This window comes from Mchenga conophoros, linkage group LG3 (genome assembly GCF_057382185.1).
Source record: "Mchenga conophoros isolate Kocher_MC1m ecotype Shallow Benthic linkage group LG3, M_conophoros_male_GT1.1, whole genome shotgun sequence".
Classification (NCBI taxonomy): domain Eukaryota; kingdom Metazoa; phylum Chordata; class Actinopteri; order Cichliformes; family Cichlidae; genus Mchenga; species Mchenga conophoros.
Window position 1 is genome coordinate 75947833 of NC_140528.1, and position 16005 is coordinate 75963837.

At 39.9% G+C, this 16005-nt stretch overlaps 1 protein-coding gene across 3 annotated transcripts in view; it reads right to left on the minus strand.

Moving 5' to 3' along the window:
- The window catches only part of dnah2 (dynein, axonemal, heavy chain 2), a 61309-nt gene that overhangs the window by 33480 nt on the left and 11824 nt on the right, over nucleotides 1–16005 (minus strand). For all 3 annotated transcript variants that reach the window (XM_085267299.1, XM_085267297.1, XM_085267298.1), the window contains exons 18-39: nucleotides 15815–16003; nucleotides 15551–15695; nucleotides 15259–15451; nucleotides 14963–15163; nucleotides 13139–13295; nucleotides 12521–12695; nucleotides 11683–11846; nucleotides 11429–11590; nucleotides 11189–11292; nucleotides 10578–10734; nucleotides 9396–9478; nucleotides 8638–8818; nucleotides 8166–8304; nucleotides 7643–7860; nucleotides 7443–7535; nucleotides 7199–7324; nucleotides 6751–6861; nucleotides 6347–6541; nucleotides 5905–6011; nucleotides 3883–4072; nucleotides 3406–3586; nucleotides 1955–2082 (exon numbers count right to left, since the gene is read on the minus strand). In XM_085267299.1, the coding sequence (XP_085123425.1) occupies nucleotides 1955–2082; nucleotides 3406–3586; nucleotides 3883–4072; nucleotides 5905–6011; nucleotides 6347–6541; nucleotides 6751–6861; nucleotides 7199–7324; nucleotides 7443–7535; nucleotides 7643–7860; nucleotides 8166–8304; nucleotides 8638–8818; nucleotides 9396–9478; nucleotides 10578–10734; nucleotides 11189–11292; nucleotides 11429–11590; nucleotides 11683–11846; nucleotides 12521–12695; nucleotides 13139–13295; nucleotides 14963–15163; nucleotides 15259–15451; nucleotides 15551–15695; nucleotides 15815–16003 (3399 nt within the window). The remainder of the gene's footprint in view (nucleotides 1–1954; nucleotides 2083–3405; nucleotides 3587–3882; nucleotides 4073–5904; nucleotides 6012–6346; nucleotides 6542–6750; nucleotides 6862–7198; nucleotides 7325–7442; nucleotides 7536–7642; nucleotides 7861–8165; nucleotides 8305–8637; nucleotides 8819–9395; nucleotides 9479–10577; nucleotides 10735–11188; nucleotides 11293–11428; nucleotides 11591–11682; nucleotides 11847–12520; nucleotides 12696–13138; nucleotides 13296–14962; nucleotides 15164–15258; nucleotides 15452–15550; nucleotides 15696–15814; nucleotides 16004–16005) is intronic.

Sequence of the window (16005 nt, forward strand, 5' to 3'; positions counted from 1 at the left end):
CTCCACATGCCGTATCTTTGAATAACTGAGTGGCTGTGTAGAATGTGATGAACTTGATAAGGTAAGGCAACACTAGTAATAAAGATCTTTATCTGTGTAAAAATATCTCTTCTGCTGATTGGTTCAGCTCTTCGTTTAAGCTGTGATAGTTTAACACGATACAGAAATTATTGTTTGCATTCAGAACTGTGTAAAGGGTAAAACCACCGCACAGATAGCATTTCTTAGGCTGACACCTGAGGTATGCAGATAAAACCTGCAGAGAAGTTAGACTAAGAGGCTTAAGTGAGGTTTGTCAACAAAAAAAGCAAGAAAAAAAAATCCAATCTGGTGTATCATCAGGACTCTTACAGCATTTTAGTTTTGTGTATACAATAAGAAATTAAAGAATAAGGCAAAAATGAAACATGATAATTACACTTGTTTATATGTTACTGTAGATCAGACCTGGCACTGTACAGCCTGTGGTCCACATCCAGTCTCTTAGATGTCCCTGACAGACACATGTGAGGTCAATGTAAAATTAGTATTCAAACATAAAGAAGTATATATCATGCAGTTTATTCCTTTTCACCTGCTTTAGTTTACAGATTGCTCTGTTACTCATCGTTATATATGGGATATTTGAAGAGTTTAAGATAATGGAGGAGCTGGCACCCAAGCACTCAATGAAAGCACTATAGCTGCTTTCATTGCTAATATCATAGCAGATGAAGTAATTACACTCTAACCAACATAACAGTAGCATTTTGTATAAAGTTAATTGTCTTTTTTAATGTTTTTTTTTTTTTAGGAACAGTGAAGACTAACAGGAAAGTGAGAGAGGGGAAGACCTGGTGCCACGGGTCGGACTCAAAGCTGCTCTCAGCTGTGCGGCATGTGATCGCCTGCTCATCCCACGGAGCTAAACCAGTGCCCGAGTTAACAGTTTTTTAGATTTTTAAAAACATCCACATGTGTTTTATGGAGTTTTGATTAAATTGTGATAAAACGTTGGCGTTTTTACTGTGCATTTAACATTTCCAAACGTAACATATCCTCTTATCAGTAGCACTTTATAAAGACATGAAATTAATAATGAGCAGAACTGAGTTCAGCTTATTAGTGTAGGTCTCCACAACAGTTCCAGTTTCTCATGTGGCCCCCTGGGAAAATTAAATCAGAGTAAATTTAAGGCATACTAGTAACAATAATTCAAAATAGTGCCATTTTTCACTGGAACTGCTTTCTGGTACAGAAAAAACATAGTCCCTATGGCATCTTAGCAGCATGATGGCACAATCGTTGCAAGAAGGTCTTGGGTTCAAATCCACTTCACAGCTCTGGCCTTTCTGTGTGGAGTTTGTATGGGTTCTTTCTAGCTACTGTGGCTCTCTCCCACAGTCTGAAAACATACATAATTAATTAACTGGTTATTTCAAATTGGCCATAAGTGTGAATGTTTCTCTGTGTTAAGGTATACTGCCAACCTGTGTTGTATGTAGGTGTACTGCCTTTTCATCCTATGATAGCTATGATAGGTTCCAGCCCCCCTGCAATCCTGAAGTAGATACATAGATAGATGAAAACTACCTGCAATACTGTCTTTGACCTACTTTGTTCTTGCACCTCATAAATCTCAGTTTATCCCAACAGTTACATACTGTAATGTAATCTCTTCATGCTCCACGATAAACTCCAACTCTTTTAAGCAGTAACCAAGACTACAACATTACCATTCAAACACTTGCTTGCAGCATCATTCCTGCAGAATATATTACAGTTTTGTTGCACTAAAACCAAAGCAACATATTTGTGTTAGACCAATAGAGCAACAAATCTAATGCTTTTAGCAAAGAGCGCACTTCAATCTTAAATGCTAATATTGCTTGCCGTTATTTTGCTTGTAGCATTAATGCCTTCTGTTACCTTCCCAGAACAGTGCTGGGATACAGTTTCCATACAGTGTTAGTACCTTGCAGTCGTTGAAGCCCTCACCAAAGAGCAGGATCTCAGCAATTAGAGTAGAGTCAGGCACCACCATTGATATAGGTCTGAACATGGACTTCAGGTTGTCAGGAAGCTCAGTACGACCAGCATAACCTCAGGAAAAGAAAAGAAAGTGAGAAAATAGATTAGATTTGGATAAAACAGATCTTCATGTACAGGTCCCCTCTTCTGTCAACTCTTGCTCTATAGGTTAATGTTCTTCTCTTGGCTCTTGACGGAGGCGGTCAAACTTTCTCCCTCTCCCTCATCTTTCCTGTTTGGCTTCTCATGTCTTTTGTATAGTCTCGCTTATTCTCTAACACTAAGAGAGTCTCCCAGATTTGTTCTCTAAAAACCTAAAGAAGAATTATGGATTTGATCAACTGGTCCCTTAATGAAACTGACAACTCCTGGGCCTGGGAGAGCCTGATTGTCCTGAGGAGAGGTTTGCTGCTGGATACTCGGTGGTCGGTTGCGTCGCGTGTCTGGGGACACTCTCGATGGAGGACATTGAACGACTTCTACCAATTCGGAACCACGATAACAGAGTTCTGGCTGATTGGAGCTGGCTCGGACCTGGCTTATCGAAGAACAAGAAGCGGCTACAGCTGTTCAAAATCCCACAAGGCTGGCCGACATGATAGACGATGGGCAGGGCTGTGAGTGCTCAGACTGTGTTTTTGAACACAGTATGGATAAGATCTTGGAGAAGCTCATGGCTCTGCTATATGGATAACATCTTGGAGCGGAACAACGGGAATTGAGAGACCTGGTGACCAGTGACGGACATTAGACCAACTGTAAAATTGGATGTAGTTTGTTCGCACTAACCAAAACAGCTACCATCTTCATCTCATGCGGCCCCCCTGGCATCAGCTGGATGCTCAAGGCAAAAGCTGACGGGAATAACAATTCTCCTTTAGATAACAAGACTGTGTTGTGACTTTCTCCCTCCTCATTCAAGGCCACCCGCGTCGACCGAAGACTGTTGACTTTTGCCTAACCGGGTGAAGGGACACTTTCTCTCGGCTGAACACGGAACACACACTCACACATATGCATGTACACTGACACAGACCTACACTCACCCTCCAAACACCTTCGAAGCTTATGTCTTCTACGTTGTGAGATGTGCTGATTCATGTGCTGAGGTGTTTTTTTTCTGTTCTTAAACTGATCTCCCTGTTGGAGCTCAGTCTGGGGGGAGTTCTTTTTTCTCCTCGTCTTTCCTCATGTTGTGCATTTTCCATTGTTACACCTCTCTGACCTGTCTTCCCCATGTGATGTTGTAATGTATGTATGGTCAGAAGGGTAAGATGGCGCTGGCGAAGGTTGGCAGCCTTAACCCAACAAATTTCCAACGCGTGGGACTAATAAAGGTTATCTTATCTTATCTTATAAACATATGGTGACAATTGCACAATTTTGTTGACCTACCGGGATTCATGGTGATAAAGATGCCACATGACGAGACCAGACGGATGTGTTGTCCCTCAAAATAGAACTTGGACTGCAGAGCTGTGAGAGCAGACAGGATGGACAGGATCTGCTGGGCCACCACCGACAGCACTTCAATGTTGATACGGTTGAACTCATCAAAGCATCCCCATGCTCCTGTCTATTTGAGGTGGACATAATGAAATACACACAAATTTGAAATCAGATTATGTAGATTGTGTTTTTTCCTTAGCTGACATGCAAAACCTTTGGCCTGCCTAAGGGTCAGTACCACAAAAAGAAAACGCTATTCAGAATTTACTGAAGCCAAAAAGGTTTCAGCTAGATATTTTTCATACAGTCATGTACTACATACAGCATCACAGCTGGTAATTACTCAAGGCATGAAAAGCATTAATATACCAATTTTTACAGTTATTGTGGTCACCTGATATCATCATCTCTACTACTTCCTACCTGAGCCAGGCCAGAGTACATGCGTCCCATGGACTTGTAGTCCAGTCCTTCAGAGCAGTTGACTACGATGACATACATGCCTAGAGCTTTTCCTAAGTCCTTTACTGTCTCTGTCTTTCCAGTACCAGCTGGGCCTTTAGGAGAGCCTCCACGGTGGAGATGAAGTGCTGTGGTCAGAGTCATGTAACACCTGAAGTAAAACACTGACATTTACTTTACAGACAAATAAAAATGTGGTAATACAAGTATTAAACACATACTGGAACTATTGTGCAACATAGTAGTAATATTTTTGTAACACACACAAGATAAAAAAAAAAAAAAGCTTTCAAAAAAAGTCACTCAGAAGTCAAAATTTCAAGAAATTTGGTCAGTGAGTCAAAATTTGAGCTACATAAAGTTGAAATTGTGAGATAATAATTCAAAATCTCAGGTTACGTCTGCCAGGCCATTTTTTTTCCAGTGGCAAAAACAAGCTTCCATACGAAATAGAATCATGGTGTTTCTTACTTAATATGTACACTATATTGTCAAAATTATTCACTAACCCATCCAAATCATTGAATTCATGTGTTCCAATCACTTTAATGGCCACAGGTGTATAAAATCAAGTAACTAGGCATACAGACGGTTTCTATAAAGATTGGTGAAAGAGTGGAGTGCAGCCAATTCAGTCACTTAGTTGCAGTGAAAGAAACTCTTAATGCTTCAGCACCAACATTTTGGACAAGTTCATGCTCGAAATTTGTGGGAACAGTTTGGGGACGGCCCCTTCCTGGTCAGCCATGACTGCACACCAGTGCATAAAGCAAAGTCCATAAAGACACGGCTGAGTGAGTGTGGTGTGGAAGAACCTGACTGGCCTGCACAGAGTCCTGACCTCAACCTGACAGAAAACCTTTGGAATTAATTAGAGCAAAAGCTGTGAGCCAGGCCTACTCGTCCAACATCAGTGTTTGACCTCACAATGTGCTTCTAGAAGAATTGTCAGAAATTATCAAAAAAGCTGAAACTGTTACAGCTGTGAAGGGTGGCTGACGTCATATTAAACTCTGTGGATTAAGAATGGGATGTGTATATGTGACGGTAAATGAGGGATCACTTTTGGCAGCATAGTATATCTATAAGGTTATCCAATATGCCATTATGACATAAACACATACAGACACATGTTTGAAACAACACCAGTTAAGCTGGTGTAGCTATATATTTTGTACAGACAAAGATTTATTATAGGAAGAGCTAAAAATACGTAACTATTATAGAAGTATATTATGGGCTACTGGGATTCTGATAACTTTTGCTTTGTAGTAATCATCAGTCTTAGTAGTCAAACTACAGCCATCTTTAAGCGAAATTTAATTTTTGTCTTGATAACCTGTAAAATTTTGTGACTGTCTTGTATAATCTGTACTTAAGGACTTGTAAGGACATATGACCGAAATGCACCACATAGCTGTGCTGTGGTTTTGTCTACATTTACATGCAAAAATAGCACTCAGAGACCATCTTGACAGACAGAATGTCTTCCGTTTTATTTTTCACACAAAGTCTAGTGACTATCCAAGAACTCGTTTATGTGCATCCCTCTGTCAGCCAATGAAAAGAACAGATGGAAAGATGCGTACCTGTAGTGGGAGAACACAACCTCGGCATATCATAGATCTGATCATTGAATGTAGAAAACAGAAAACTTTTACACAGCCACTGTACCTGATGCTCAGCAAGGGTCAGGGAACTGTGCTGCGAGCACTAGTTATCATTTTCAAGGCATCCAAGTTGAATTGCTATCTACCATATTTTTTACAAATATTAGCCAAATAAAAAATGGAAAATGTAATGCTAAACAAAAAACAAATATTTGAAGAAGTGAAAATTTGACTCCAGCACACTTTTTGACAAACACTTTAGTGCCAGTGCGTGCTACAGTAGGTTTTTTTCTAGGACCAAAAAGATGCCCAAGGTGAAAATCATTACACTCTGGATGTCTGTGTGTGCATTAACTGAGTAATATGAGGTCACCTGTCGGTAAGCGGAGTAATGACGAGCCGTCCCGAGTTGCCCAGGTACTCATATCCATAGTTGAACTCTGTGTTGGTCTGTCGGATTATACAATTCATTGCATTCCCCTGGAGTAAAAACAAAACAAAACAAAACTGAAACTAAAAGAGTTTAAATATTTTGTACTAAATTACTAAGCTTACATTAATCTAATGAAAGTGATTAGCTAGTACTTTCATTTGTCTATTCGATATGAGAAGCTGTATATACCAACATAGCACAGCAGGCTAGCTCAGACTAAGTACTGTTTTTTAACTTTTAACAAACAAGATGCTAATTTAATCCCATCTTTACTAAATGTTACTTATACCACCTGCATAAATGTTCCTTTAACCACCACAATCCACTGATAAAAGCAATTTATCAACTCACCTGTTCTATCAGTGTCTTGCGGTCAGCTTACCTGGTCTTTTTCCCAGTAAAGCCGCAGCTGAGAGACCCACTCAAAGGCACTGACATCGTAGCAACCTGCCTTGGCCAGCTTATCAATAACATCCCGAGCATGAACCTCTACTGTCACCAGAGCTACGATCTTCAAACGCAGGACTTTGGGCAAGTTACCACGAATGATCCCTGAATAGCACTGAAGCATGGAGACCTGAGAAAGACAGTTGTGCCAAAAATTTGACAAATTTATTTGATGCATGGTCATTTTTTATTGTCAACATGACAGCTATGCACTATAACCGCACATGTTTAAATACCCACATGTTTTTGTGGATATAAAATAGTGTGACACCAACAAAAAAGAATATGGTATTTACACACTTTCAGAAGTTTAGTGAAGTGGCAAAAAGTCAGTCAAACCTGTTTCTTCTTCATGGACTTCAGGGGGGCTTTGTCAGCTCTCTCTTTGCAGTTAATGAGAGCTCTTGTGACATCAGCAGTCCACTGGATCTGACTAGCTGTGATTATCATCTAAAACAGGAAGAAATAATCCTTGTTTTAATCTTACTTTAATATTAAAATTGGTTGCAAATGTAATGACTTATTAACTTTATAAACTAAAAGGCCAATGCCATAAATTTGATACAAATAATATATAAGAAGAGTAAAGTAGCTTATTACTTAACCAAATACACAAGATGAGTAAATCTCTTTTAAACTGGAAAGAAATAAGTTTTATTTAAGCCACTGGGATTTCTACATTATCAACAGGATGTGCAGGAGCAGTAACTGCATCAGTGCCAGTGAATGAGAAAATCAGATAAGAGAAGAAGAAAAGGCAGGGCAGGAAAGCCAAAACCAGACATACCTGTCCTGGCCAAGCTCGGACCCATTTGTCTCTTGGTCCTGATATCCTCTTCAAGTCTACAAGGCAGTCCTTCAGGGACTCCTTTAGTGTAAGGCGCATGCTATGCTCCAGCTCGCACAGCCACTCCTGCATGCACACATGCAAATAAACTGGTGCTCACATTCAGTATCATGATCTTCTCCACTGCATTTATCACCACAACACCCCTGTCATATTATAATTTGGATCATTGTTAGTGCTGTACCTCCACAGGTTTGTTCAGTTCCACTTTTTCATATAAAGAAACAAACTCCCCATCAGCAGAGAACATCCCAGCAGCTAGTGTTTTAAGCTTTGTCTAGAAAACACACATTTTGAAGGAAATCCAGTTATTTAGGACAAAGCAGAGTGTTTCCAGTACACAGTAAATGTGTAGCACTGATCACAGAGTATGATTGTCCCTGCCTTTTCAGTGGACAGGCTCTTAATGTTGTCAAAACACTTCTTCAGGTGAGGCTGCATGGCTTGTGGATTCTGTGATTGTCCCAAGATCTCCAGAACGTCATCATTGGACAGGAAATAGAACCTCGGGAAGATCTGCCTTTTGGTCTCCAGGTATGTGTCCAAGGCTTTAAGGATTTCCTCCAGCTCAAAACCCATCTGTGACAGCTTCTCTGGCAAACCTGCAAGGCACAGCGTAGATCATAGACTTAAAACACATTTTTATTTTACAAATTAGATGACTTGGAATTCTTTTTGCTCAATCCAAATCCTTGTTTAGCTAACCTCTTCTATACTGATATTTTAGATGTTACATATTATGTTAAATATTTAAAAGTTAAGGACTTTTTTTAAAAGTTTCAAACTTACATTTGGGCTCTGAACTCATGAAATATTCTTATAGAGTTGTTAAGGGATTTTTAGGGCCTGAAGACACTGTGTGCTACAGTTTTAATAAGAGCACATTCTTTAAAGTAACATGTCATACCAGGCTTGTGTGTTCCCTGCAAGGCATTTTTATCCCTGTGGAGACAACCCATAATGGTTTTCCAACTAGAACTTATGTCTTCAAATTCTTTGCACTCATGAGGCAACTGCTCCCGGATGTCCTTTCCTTGGAAAATGTTCTGGGTGAATAAAAGAGCATTTAAATATATAGTTACAGACACTAAGGAACAGACAAAGCTCAATTCTATCCTGAAAAAGAAAAGAAAATGAAATGCTCAAAGGGAGCAGCAAGAAAACTGAAATGAGAAAACAAAACAAGACAGCGATGGATAAAGACTGAAAAGGAATGACAACATGCAACTAAATTGTTATCAATACAAGAAACTTCCATCCGTTGCATGCGCAAAATAATTCATAAAAATAATACATGTATAAATCAAATAACTAGTATTCAAACACAATAAAATAACCAAATATATATTTTAGAAGTACTCTGCCTGGGTTGCTTGTACCTCCAAATAAATCCAGTGCCGTTGCACATTAAGGATCATGTCAGTGACTTCCAGCACATGGGAGAGCTGACGCTCCCAGCGGTCCACCTCCTGTTCAAAGGCTTTGACAAACCGAGATGCCTTCATTGTGGACAAAATAACTTGGTTGTCCTCCAGTGCCTGGAAAACCTCTTCTGTGCTCCTGGGAGACAAGAGGAGGGTAACCATGACCACTGACGACTGCTTAAAATTGGATTGTAAGACTAATATTACTTCACTCTGTTAGTTTACACGCAGCAACAATGTTTCAGTGAAACTGTTGCACAGCTGTGGTGCCCTGTTCTGCATTAACCGTGCACAGAGTCTGCTGAATTAGTGTCACTGTGTATCTTCCCCTCTGCCTGCTTTCATCATGTTCAGTGTGGATCAGCGGCACTGTAAAATCAGCAGCAATGGCTCAGGCCTGCTGATTAAACTGGATCTGAGGTCTGACTCAGTTTGTATGCAGCGGATGGCTTAAACATTCCCGCTGACACATCTGCTCATTCTAACTTCTTAAACAATCACATTACTCTCAGATCCATTGGATATATGCTCTATAGTATATAGAGACGTAACACAGGCGTGTAGAGTATGAAAACCTAACCTCATGACAGTGCTGAGCTGTACTGAACTGACCGTGATGCAAATACATAAAGGTAAGATGAATACTGAGGTTTGATGGAAAACGTCTTTTTCTTTTCTTCTCTAAACCGTGCCTTCAAGGCTCACTTTCTCACCTCAGTCGATAGTGGCCTTCGTCTTTGTAAGGTGCTATGTCCAGGGTCATTTCCTTCCACGTCTTGGTGATACCCTTCAGACCCTTCAATGTCACACATAAAAAGACAGTCATATGACCCGATTAATAACAGAGCACAATTCACCTTAGCTTTGAGTTTTAGTGTATGAATTCACTGGGGATGGAGAACTTTTACATTTGCATAATGACAAAATTTCTTTTCCAATCGCTCTTTTGTGACCTCTTACAAGAGATTCTTTTCCCTATCACTGGGTCTGAGGTGGCGGGAATAAGAATTAGCACCTCCGAGTGTGAGCTGGTTTCAGCTGGGATACAGTGGAGTGCCCAGGCCAGGTCGGGACAAGGTGCTGCCCTGAGTGGAGGTATTATGAATAAGTGATTGGAGAGTGGAGAGGGGAAAGTGATAGATTGGTGCTGTTTTTGCTGTAATGCGGATGCTGTAGCAGTCTGTTGTAGTGAAGAGTGTGAAAGAGTGTGTTCGATCTATGTTCCTACCCTCACCCATAGCCACGAGCTCTTGGTAGGGATTAAAGAACGAGGTTGGAAATACAAGCAGCAGAAATGAGCTCCCTCCAGAGGGTGGCTGAGATCTCCCTTGTCAATAAAGTGAGTAGTTCTTCTATTTGGGAAGGACTCAGATTATAGCTGCGACTCTGTTACTGCTACTATAACCGACTGAGGTGGTTTGGGCATCGCATTCGCTAGAGCGATTAAATCTCTAGGCTGACTTCGGAAGGCCTGGAGATATAATCTCCCACCCGAATGAGCCGAAGGAGGAGGCTGACGAGAGGGAGGTCTTGGCTTAGAGTGCTGGCTCCATAACCTAGAAAATGGATGGCTGGATGAATTGTGTGACCCACACATAGATCTCTTTTGGCAGATACTTTTTGGACTTAAGTTTTTCTTCATTTTACTCTGAATTTTCTGGTGTTGTATGTCTATTAAGGGAAAAGATTTTATCAGTAATACAAAAAGTACATTTCCTTCTTAAAACCCCTGGAAGGAAACACTTTCTGAAACCTAATGGAGAATTTAAATTTCAGATTCTGATAGGGTAATACTGACTAAACCACATCAAGCAATTGCTCCCTTCAGGCTCGCTTTCACTCACAGTGCCACAAAAGTTCCCACTGAGCACCTGTCTATATTTATTAAAAAACACCTGTTCTATGGAGAGTTCCTTGGTGGCGGCTCCAGAGATCTCGCAGATGTTTCCAGCATACATGTTGAAGCCGAGAGATATGATCTTTTCCAGGGTGAATTCAACACTGGTTGGGTCAAAAGAATACTGCAGCTCCTCAGAGATCTGCTTCCAGTGCCTGAAAGACGCATTTTAAGTTAAGTTATTCTTGTCCCACTTTTCTCAGATGAAGAAATATGCAAGGCTAATTGCAAGAACACACAGGTCTTTATTTCAAAAGCACTCGTGAATTTTTAGTGTGTAAACAGTGTGGTAATAGTGATGCAGTAATGTAACTCATGTCTGTTGTATCTAAAAAACAAAGCTAGGAAAATCTTCTGTTTGTAAGAAGAGAAAGAAACAAAGTGTAAAAGAGGGGGAGTGTCAGCTAACACTTTGTGGCAGTTCTTGATTTGAGACACTAGCAACTTAGCTACAAGCAATAAACTGCTCACAGTCTTAATTCTCTAATCTTTTAATGATGCTCATTTGTAGTTGTAAACCAACCCCATTAGGCACACAGATGCTTCATTCATTTTAACACATCCAACATATACTGAAATGACAACAGAGAGCCTGTTTTCAGTCAGTACCTGTCTCTTATGGCTGGGTTCCTCAGATCAGCAATGAGTGGGATGACCTGCCTAAACTGGTCAATCTTGTTCTTGGAGAAATCTACAATATCCCACTGTTTATCCTGCAATCAGACAGAGATCACATCCTCACAGCTGTGTGATGAAAATGTCAAGTATTGTTAGGTACTGCATTTTGTGATTTGGCAACAAATTTTGTAAATTTAGCAGTCACTAGACTGTCTTCAATGAAGTACTGACCTTCAGGTCTCTCTGGAGTTTATGGAGTTTTTTAAACATGTCCTGTGCGGCAGTCTCCAAGCTCTCTGTCTGCAGTGTACCAAACTGGCCAGCCTTCCAGATATTCCAGTTGCCGTTCCATTCCTCTGTGATATCCCAGACCTGCTGCAGTTGGTCCAAGTCCTACAAACCACATAGCACAATTTATTGTCATCAAATGTTACTGTGTTGCACCAATGCTATGTTAACATTCTGAGCCTAGTGCTGGTCCACACCTTCTCCAGAGTCCGTATGCTTTTGGAGGGGGCTTGTTCTATTTTGAAGAATCTCAGCCCATCGAGGATGGTGCTTTCTTCCTGTTTCAGAGTCTCCAGTTGGCTACGATGCTCTGCTATTTGTTTTAAGGCCAAGTCAGTGCTCAGTGCACTGTTAAATGGACCTGGATATGCAAATGTAAAAACGTAGTGAGGTAGGCACTCATGAAGGCACATAAACATTAATCATCTGTTTAGCACTGGAAAAAAAACATGAAGAAACAAACATTGTCCAAACACACTAAGACTGACCTATGCCTTGAAAAAATAAGAGCAAAGATTAAGTCATACTGTTTCTACCAAGTTGTCCTAAGTAGTATGTCTTATGTAATATTTCTGTTTATATTATCTAACTGTGGAAACATTTCTTTTATCACTTTTTTAGAGCGCTTACAAAGGATTTAATATTGGTCTATTAGTCTATTCACCAACCACTGAACACACAAAGACTTTGAGTGGAAGTAATGAAAATAGGACGTGAAACAAAAGTAAAACCTTCTAAATAGGAAAAAAAGATAATATTGGACATAAAAGCAGCAGGAAAAGGCAGAAGAGGTGGAAAAGGTGAGGTGCATTATAAAGATGAAGTATTATGAGTAACAAAGCATAGAGATACAGGGTCAAGAAAAGATTAGAAACTGGGTATTGTTCCAAAAGAGGCTTAATTTAGATCGTTAATGAGAAAAAAAGAAACAGAACAAGTGAAAGGTGCGCAATCACAAAATCATGACAAACTTGAAAACAAAGTATCTGAATATGTGAAAGAGCAAATGAGGGAGATAGAGAGAGGGACTGTGACCTGTGGCACTGAACTCCTCCACAGTGGCCTCAACCTTCTTCTTCAACTCCTCGTACGAGAGGAGGAGGCTGTTCTTAAACTTTTCCTTTTGTTTCTGCAGCATGATGTCACTGTCAATCAACACCTGCTGGAACCACACCCACTCCTCATTCAGCACATCACGCATTTCCTGCACCTGCAGAGAAACCGAACACAGTCAGCAGAACTGAATCATGATTAGAGGGAATGCATTTCTTCATGACATGTTCCAACAGTGTGTATATGTGTGCAGACACTCAGAAACCTTCAAGGTATACAAAATAAATTTGGCCTTGATTAGAAAAGATATGTTTTGATTGGTAAACTATATTTTGATACTATCTGAGGCCAATGAATGATAAACTTCACCCTCTGTGTAACTGCACAATTACTGTCAATATCAAAACAATATGAAAGACATTTTATTTGGCATGTCGCTCATAAGCAACACCAGCAGTACTCTTGGAATAACTGAGAGAGATAACTGGATAGACTTTACAGCGATACAAAGACAATGTGAAAATCCAATGTGATTGTATATAATACATACACAAAAACATGTGCTTTTTCAGTTTGTTTAGGGATGAACAAGGCACCTACATCTTGTTCCACTGGGACTTCATATTTGCCGAGGATAGCAAACTGTTCATGGATGACAGGAATCTGAGCTTCGGTCTTGGCCAAATTGCTCTGGAGAGTCTCCAAGAGCTTTTGGCTCTCACTGAGCTCCGTCAGCGTCTGGGGAGATTTTTTCAGCCTAAGCACACATAGTACATACAAACAAATACAACACAAAGTCAGATTTGCTTTTTATTATATTCATTCATTAACATTCATTTCGGCAATGTTAACTGGATCGTCCCTTCATCTTCATGTTCTGTACCCTAAAACATGCCCTAATATGCACGATATAGTCACACTTGCAGGATTTGTAAAAAGTCAACAGTCAATTAAGTGCCCACTAAGACTGCAAGTGTTCAGAGGACAGAAGAGACAGATGAAATGTCATGTCACTCCTGAAAACCCAAATACAACAGACTATAAGACCCACTAAAAGTCTCGTTAGGCTACAGTTTGGTAGCCTATTAAGAATAAATTAATGACATATGTGATGTTTTGCATAACTGTACCCCACTAGCATGAACGTTGTGTATGTTGTGCTATCATAAACCCACACTGTATACTCATTAATACATTAAAAACAGATAAAACATATAAAATGTTTAAACTGAGATGGGATAAGGCAACAAAAGGAACATCTTGCAACTAATTAGATTCATTGGCAGCAGCTCACTGACATTACTGGGTGTAAAATGAGCATCTTAGAGAGACAGTTTCTCAGAAATGAACATGGGCAAAAGAAAAATGCATCTAGTGGTTATTTCAGCAAAGCAATGTTAAGCAGTATACTGCATCTAATACAACTGCATGTCTTCACAGTAGAAGAGTCTGGGTTCAGAAGTGGCCTGTCTGCAGTCCAGACCTTTCACCAATTGAAAACATTTGATGCATCATCAAACGAAAAACATAAAGAAGACCGACTGTTGAACAGCTACAATACTATTGGACAGCATTCGTCTACTTAGTCCAGCAGCTGGTCTACTTAGTTTATAGCTGTAAATGGATTGTTATTCACAGAAGATGGGCTACAACACAGTCTGTGTCCCAGATGTGTTACTGCCATTAAATTATAAACAAGCGAATATTTTTTCAGTTTAAACATTAACTTGTTTTCTGTGTTTTAATGTGAATAAAATCATTGTATTTTGCTCTATTTATATTTTACCCAGCATCCAAACATCTAAAATAACTGCTTGTTATGTGATTGTAATTGCATGTTACTTCCCAACCTCTGTGCTTCGATAAATTATTTTCAATTCTTTCACAAGGTCTCTGCTTAATTAAATACACTTAGCGCTGCCGACTGCTCCGAAGCTAAGTTTGGAAAAGATTGTATCAAATGCCGGTTAAGTGTAGCATACAATTACATTTTTCTGCTAAAAGTGCACAAGATTGCAAGTGTGTGTGGGCAAAGCAGCCTGCACTGTGTGGGCTGACCTGTAGATGTTGCTGTTAAGGGCTTCAGGCAAACAAGCGCTGACATTCAATTCGTAATTCATGATCAAAGCATGTACTGGATAGCGCACAGCTCACACAAACTCCTCTTTGATAACACTTATATAACTGATGTCTTTTTCTCAGTAGAATGATATTTTTGGTAAACTTTTATAAGACTTCTTCACTTCAAACAACATTAAATATTGACCTTAAAACATACGGAATTTCTAGGAAATGAGTCCTCAAACATTAACTCTTGATTAATTATATTCACAAGAAATCTAGTGAATATAATTCATCTACTAGGTCCCAGAGTCAGCGACATAAACCCCCCTGTACGATAAGGTTATTTCACTGATTTCCCACCTGCTGGCACTGTCTTCCAGGGAGGCATGAAGTTCTTTTAGGCGCATGCTGGCCATGTCACTGAGAAGCTGAGTGAACTTGGTTTGCCACTCATTACAGTGCTGCACCAAGGAAGACTTGAGCGGTGAACAGTCCAGCATGACAAACTGGATGTTAAGCACCGTCTCTTCTTGTTGAACACTGCTGGCCTTCTCTGAGTACCTGGAAGTCAAGACGTGATAAAATATTGCAGAAAAAAAACTTTGTGGACGACTCAAGAGAACAACGTTAAATATTTAGATTATATTTCACAGTACCTTTGTATATCTGCATCAAAAGAAGACAGTGGTAGGTTAAGTCTCTGGTAGCGTTGTATAATGGAATCCTTATTCATCTCCCAGATGTCCCTGTATTTGTCCCAGTTTTTTAAATGAGATTGCAATTGGCTGGCATTGGCTGTCATCCCTGAGGCAATTGCAGCCTGAATCTTTTTTATCCCCTCATCTTGCCCTGGTGGATCAAACAGCATCAGAGTTAAAGGATAGAATTACAGACATGGTGACATATATGTTCATACTGTATTTTTATGTTTTAAAAAAATGTTCTGACCTATAATGATGTGTATGGGATCCTTCTGGGACTCTTGGTTGGAGAGAAGTTCTTGGAGTCGTTTAAATTCTGAGATGAGACTGATGAGCTGAGGCATAACATTCACAACCTGAGCAAGCTTTCTGAGAGTTGGGGAAAACGCTACCTGTTAAAAGAGACCCACATACTCATGTTTTAAACTGTTAACATATATGGACATGTCCCTTCACAATGTCAACAAATCAATATCAATGACTGAACCGGATTAAAACAGGTATCTAGTACCTTTGGAGCCATTTGTGGAGCTGCACTGTGGAGGGTAACGAAGACTTTAAACAGGGGGCTGGGTGTAGTCTTGCTGTCACCGTTGATCGCTCTGGATAGCTTCTTCAAGGAGTTTTTGATGTTACTGTTGAAAGCTTCTTCTATCATATGATCCACCCTCTCTATGTAGTTCACCCAGTGCTCCTGGACCT